This window comes from Cynoglossus semilaevis, chromosome Z (genome assembly GCF_000523025.1).
Source record: "Cynoglossus semilaevis isolate Cse_v1.0 chromosome Z, Cse_v1.0, whole genome shotgun sequence".
Taxonomy (NCBI): Eukaryota; Metazoa; Chordata; class Actinopteri; order Pleuronectiformes; family Cynoglossidae; genus Cynoglossus; species Cynoglossus semilaevis.
The window spans coordinates 11,286,717-11,293,394 of NC_024328.1; the positions used below are offsets into that span (position 1 = coordinate 11,286,717).

Genomic DNA, 6,678 nt, shown 5'->3' on the forward strand with positions numbered 1-6,678 from the left:
ATATAGTCTATGTTCAGTATTTGTTGTACTATATATACACATATATATAGTATTGAAATATAACCTGGTAGCAAAATATGCGCAAAAAAACTCATTTTAATTAGTATTCCTTTATTGAAATGACTGGTACTTAGTCATTATGACAACGCTGTAAGTTACACCTCACACACGGCACCGGTTCAGCGGGTCATCAGTATGGAGCCTGGCTCATTGTTTTTAGGCCTTGGGGCTCCACACGTCATTAAAGCGACCAGGGTGCAGTTGCAAGGTTAAGCCACAAGATGTCATCACAGCTCGTCCCGAGGGGCACGCAGGGGGAAGTGCTGGAACTCCTCTGGCACCTCTTCCCCTTTCTGGGACCTCTTGTAGAAACCCAGTGAGTCTAAGAGGCTGCTGATCTCATCTGCCTTCATTTTCTTCACAGGAACAGTCTGACGTGTCGGGAAGAAACACACACACACACACACACACACAGAGTAAGAACTTACATACACATTGACAGTTAGTTCTTCTTATTTTCTGTATAATCTGTTACTTCGTTGTTACTTAATTTGTCTGACCAGAATTTTAGTCCTATCTCTGAAGTAAATCTCAAAGCTCACCATCCACTTCCATTTAATGAGGAATCTGTCTTCACAAGGACAGCGTCCCCACAACAACAGTAAATACATTAAGACCCCATTAGTATACCTAAACCAGTATTCACCCTCACACACTTTTGGTTTCGTTTATGTTGACATAACGCATCCTTAAGACCCAGGCCTACAATTACATGCCTAATCCTTATCCTTACCTATAGTCTAATTCAGACCTTGGCAAACTACGGCCCGTGGGCCAGATGCTGCCCACTGGGCTTTCTAAACTGGCCCGCCAAACACTGCTACAAGGTATGGTAAAAGATTGACGTCAATCCTTTTGTTTAATGCATTACAATGAATTAACTAATTTCTGTTGATGCCACTAGATGGCAGCAGACATGAAATTTGCCAAATGATCTTTAAAAGTTTAGGTTTTGTAACTTCATTCTACATCCAACTAACATGAAAGCAGTCTGCCAGTCATAAATTAGGTCATTAAGTAAAAAGTTAGCCCACCCCTGGTGTAATCGGACCCCTACAAGTATAGCTACACAAGAATCACACACACCAAAATAATAATACAAATCTACAAGGAACACACACAGGCAGATTACTGGAGATTTTCTTTGCCACACAGATTTAGGGGCTTTTTTCACGTCGATAAAAATAAATCGGTGAAAAACTGCACTGCTGTAAATTCAGTACATAAAAGTATGTCTCAACATTCTGGGCAAGTATCCTGTTTCACTAATGCTCAGTTGTCAAAACGTACAAATTTACACAGTACTTTCTTAACCTCCTCAAAAAATAACATTTTCAATACTTCTTAAAAGTTACTTTGTCCTCATGGATGACATTAGATACAGACGTTGTAAAACTTTTCTACATAAATCAGTCCAGATTTTTGAGTTGGAATTTAGGGGAAAAAAAAAAGACTTGTGAATGTTCAGCTTACCTTCACGACCTCATCCTTGTCATTGTAGAATATGAGACGGGGATTCTTCTCTTCTGACGAATCATATTCCAGGTTATGGCTACACAAGAAGTAAGGAATCAAGAGAAACAACCAGATGCTTTTGCAGAGAGCAGCGAATCTTTCTGTGTAGACTTTGGACTGACGACAGAGATTACCGCTCACAAGGCTGTTTTAAAAAAAACATTGCACATCTTTTAACACTTTTGAGAACCCTCATTGTTTGGTTTACAAATGTGGTTGTTGGATGGGGCGGGGGGAGGTAGGACAAGGATACTACAGAGCCCATTTCTCCATCAGAAAGTGATAGAGTTCGGGCAGTTTCTTTATTCCTCATCCGACCACACTGGGAGCCTGTAGAGATGACAGCAGACGGGTGTTAAAAAATATATATTTCAAATACAACGTATTGTGTGGCTGGTAAACAAAACTTCATAACATAAGATAATTACTACTACTACTACTAGAAGTAGTAGTAGTAGTAATTATTATTATTCAAAAACTATTCCATCCTCCATCCACTTATTGTTCCCCCTATACACCATGTTGTTATTTAACCACCCTGCTAGAAAGAGTTTTCTCATTACCAGGACACCTACAACTTTAAATACCATCTCAACACCCAGCATGCATCTGTGGGGACTTCACTTCAGGTCGGATTTTTTTTTCTGATGAAATTCAGAGAAATGTTTTTTTTTTTTGTCAATGTCAACTAATATTGATTAATCATAAATAATTTCGGTTAATCAGATGAAAAGTTTTAATCGTTTGACAGCAAGATTAAATATAAAGAGTTATTGATTCAACAAGCTCAATCACATGATGAAATGTTTTTTTTTAATTTAAGAACAACAAATAAAAAGAAAATATATATATATATATATTTAACTTTACTCACCAGCAGTTTACCCCGAGCTATTACCGATATCTCCTCAACTGCTGAGGTGTTATTGGCAGGTTCTAATGCCCCAACAGTGAGGGTAAAAGTCAACACCAGGAGCCTCCACATTTTAGGAGAAATTAGTTTCTTCTTTAAGCAAAATGTTTTCCAAAATTACTAATCCTTTCACACATTTGGACAGTTTCTTAGAATGGACCAGACCATGACGTGTTCTGATTGGGGCGCGGGTCTCACCTGGTACAGTGGCCCCTTTGTTTATTTCTCTTCCTGTGTTCTAACAGCTGTTTGTCCATTCACTCTGACAGATCAGGACACAGTGTGTCCTCCAGTTTTTCATGTTCTCTCTGTCCTTACACTGTTTATATGTTTTATTTGATATGAACATCCCCCCAGATTTTGTACTTTGTAGTTTCTTCCAGTTTAGGTTTCATCATGGTTCTGTACAAACCCAGGAACATCTGTGCTCTTATCATTTTTTCCCAGATTTCAGACTGCAGGTGACGGTCACTGGGAGCTAGAAACACTCACAACAGACATTCATTGAACCCTGACCTGACTGTGAGTTTTCTCTGAGGTGTCTGTTTAACTCAGTGTTTCCCTATAAAGCCCTCTATGTCTCCTATACTTTTTTTCTGGGGACCCAGTCACAAACCTTCATGACCCAAGTCAATTGACATTATTTGTAAACTCCTGAGAAACATGATGCGAAACGACCCAAAAAAAAAACAAAAAAAAAAAACAAAAAAACAAACAAACAAAAAAAAAAAGACAAACCTGAGGGACTTAAACAATGGTTTAACTTGTTTGTAATTAAAGTCCAAAGGGAGAATCGGTTCTGTGTTCTCAGATTTACTACTGATACCAATGTTCAAAGTTGCTGAATTTGATCAGTGTTGGAGAAAAGAGACCAACACGACCATATCTGGTCGACTTAAAAACTGAATCTATGACTTCTACCTTTTTTTAAATTCATTTCTTTCTGTCACCACTGTGATATTGTCTCAACGTCAGTTCTCAAGTGAAAAACGTCTCCCTCTTGAGTTTCACAGCATGTTGTGTAAGGGAAAATACAACAGGTCACCACAAGAGGCTGGTGACACACGATTCTGTACTTTGTGGCAGTAAAATGCAGTTCCCAATTCTAGCCATAGACAAATATGTTCCCAACAAAAATAAACCATTCCTGCATGGAATGCTGCAGCAAAGCTGTCTCTGTCTTTCTGTCCGTGTTTTTCAGACAGAAACTCCGCTGCTCAAAGTCCTGGTCTCTGATTTTTTGCTTGAGATTTTTTTTTTGTGTCAAATGGCAGTAAAGCAGCTCCCTGGTTTAACAGGATTCCCTCTTCTGGCAGCAGCCGTCAGAAATTTGTGGGGCCTGTGAACCGGACTGTTAACTCGGTCCACAGTCTGAACACATGTTTTTATTTTTGGGATGTAAAAAAGTGACAATGACAACAACGTGGCATGTAAGCATCTGAAAAAGGCAGAGGGAGTCAGACGGAGAAGTTTAAATAAGTATCGGTGGGTGAGGGTAAGGGGCTGACTCTGCTGTGCCTGACTTTAACGTTGCTTCATATGGATGCAGACCATATGTGCTCGCCATCTGCATGTTGCAGACTACATCACATGATCCACGCTAAAAACAGAGGAAGTTCTAATTTTTCGCTGACAAAGGGAAAACATGCAGCGCTGTTATTATGACCACAACTGAGACCAAGACAATGAACACGTTTGTAACCTCTGTTTATTTTCTTATTTCCTGCTAATTTTGTACTTAGCGCTGGCGGAAGATCAAACACTGACACACTCCTCTGCGTTTCCTCTTTCTTTTAAGAGGTTACTATAAAATCGCTGGCCTGTACACACACACACACACACACACTTTTTTACTTTGTGAGGACCTACATAGATGTTAAGCACTTCCTAGTCCCTTACTCTAACCTAAACTATTACAAGTGTAATCCTTAATCTACATCGTTACCCTAACTTTAATCTGACTTTAATCCTTATCCTAACTCCCAAATCAATCTTTAACCACCAAATACGTTCTCACAGGTTAAGGACCTGAAAAACGTCCCTAGAATACAGGGTCCTCACAAGTAGCTATACCAGGTAAACACCCGCACACACACTTCCTGTCTCTCCAAAACACCAGATGCTCCCCGGCAGCCAGAGTTACATTGGTTTAGAGGGAAAACAAGTAGTAAAGAAGAGGTAAGGTGATGACTTAGAGGGTGAAACATTTCTCTTCCTCTCACCCTTTGTCAGTGTGTGTGTTTGTATATGTGTGTACATACATGCATGCAGGTTTTTCTGTCTTCAGCCTGAAGGAACCTGGAGGGAGGGCTGCTGTCTGTCTGCAAATAAAAAGAGAGAGAGATAACATTTAAGTTCAGCCAAGAGTAATTTAGGAAAAATTATATTTTGCTAATTCAGAGGTTACTCTGGTGCCGAGTAAATCACTTCCTGTCTTTTATTGTGTTGTTTAACAACAGTCACAGTTACATACATATACCTGCCCACGAAGAAACATTCTTTAATCCAGAAAATCAACAACTGAAAACAGGCTGATACAGAAGGTAAAGAATAAAGTAAAAATAATGTAAAAAAAAAAGTCCCATAGGCCAATGGCTTCCAAAGTAGGGGGCTGGCCCCGCCACAGGACACAGAACTAGTGCATAAGAATGGTTGTTGAAGTGTGAGGAGGGGTTGGGAGGATGGGTCAGTATTGTGATAAAACAGAAGATCAGTTATCACTTTTGAAAAAAAAAATTGAATCCAGTCCAATTCCCAAATTTCAAGCTTTTTTTAGCCTTAATAGTTCTTTCAGTCTCTGTGTAGGACTATAGAGTCAACATAAGTTCTTCTCTCCTCTTTAGTTATTCTCCAAACAGTTAAAGACATTGTGGTTTCTCAAGAGACCTTTCACAGTCGTCACTGGTTGACCCAATAAAAAGATCCATTCAGGAAATCATAAACAAAGCAATGGAGTTTCTGCAGTAAGTTGGCGGTCAGCTGACCGTCATCTGACTCAAAACCCGAAACACAAAAATTCACATTCACAGGTCGACATCCCCGAGGCCCCCATCTCTAATCTCTCCTTTATTGAGAAGAATAAAAAGACAGTTGTCTCCTAGAGGTTGAGACCACAACAGAGACAACATGTCACACGTTTCCTCCTCTTCCACAGCCATAGTCCAGACGCTGCTGTGTTTATAGTTGTCTGCGGTGGAAGCATAGACAGACCAGAGCATGTGGGACCAAATGTAGGTCAACAACAGCTAACGCTTCCGTTTGGATGCAGAAAGTTTTTGGACATATTTTATTATTTACAGTTGTCTTATTTTAATCATTAAAATACGTCACGAAGTACGATCTCCATATCTTTGTCTGTCGTTGAGCTCCTTTTGTATTATGTACTGTATATTAATTATGTATCCATTTTAAAAATGAAGAATTTTGATATGTTAGCAAATATCATTTTTAAAAACAAAACCAAAACTTCAACAAGTTTTGATCCAGTTTTAAATCTTCAGAAGACACAAAGAAACAAGTTTCAATTTGGACCTGCTGCGGAAGTCTACGACAAAGGAAAGCTATGATGCAAACACCACTTCTAGATGTTTTTAGATACATAGAGAAATGTATTCATAGGCGGGGGGAGGGGCTGAGACTTGAATAATTATTCAGTCTATGGAGGGCACAAATTTGCAGAATTTTTTTTTTGTTAAAGATGTTTTTTAATCTTAGCTTACAATACAATACAAAACAAACATCTGTGCGTGGAAAAAAGTTCAAGATGAAAAGATTTCAAAGCTCCTTCCTGTCTTGGAAAGTCAGCATGGACATGGTTAACCATGGAGGTGGGAAGGGGATATGAAAAGAGGATGAATGTGACCCACTGGACGTCCAGTTGCTGACCACATTAGTGAGTGACTGGGGGGGNGCAGCTGCTCCCCCCCCTTCCCCCCTAATCTGTGCCGGAGTAATCAGAAACACATGGCTCCCTATAATGACTTCAGTGTTGTCTTGCGAAGTAGAGCAGGGCTGCGAGGGTCATGTAGACACCAGTTCGCGGCAACGATAATCCAAGGGACAGATAACAATACTAATCACATGTCACTGGTGAGAGACAGAAAAGGCAAAAATAATCGATTAGCTACTACAATGGAGCTAATCTCTAAGATTTAATACTCAATACTGGGATGAAAGTAAACCTTTGTAAG

At 39.5% G+C, this 6,678-nt stretch overlaps 1 protein-coding gene across 1 annotated transcript; it reads right to left on the reverse strand.

Moving 5' to 3' along the window:
- Positions 1–94: 94 nt before the first annotated feature.
- selenoe (selenoprotein e) lies at positions 95–2,617 on the reverse strand. Its single transcript, XM_008336241.2, has 4 exons — positions 2,450–2,617; positions 1,829–1,905; positions 1,534–1,612; positions 95–431 (listed from the first exon to the last, which is right to left on the reverse strand). The coding sequence occupies exons 1-4, from the start codon at positions 2,558–2,560 to the stop codon at positions 288–290; spliced, it is 411 nt and encodes a 136-aa protein (XP_008334463.2). The 5' UTR covers positions 2,561–2,617; the 3' UTR covers positions 95–287.
- Between the last annotated feature and the right edge of the window lie 4,061 nt (positions 2,618–6,678).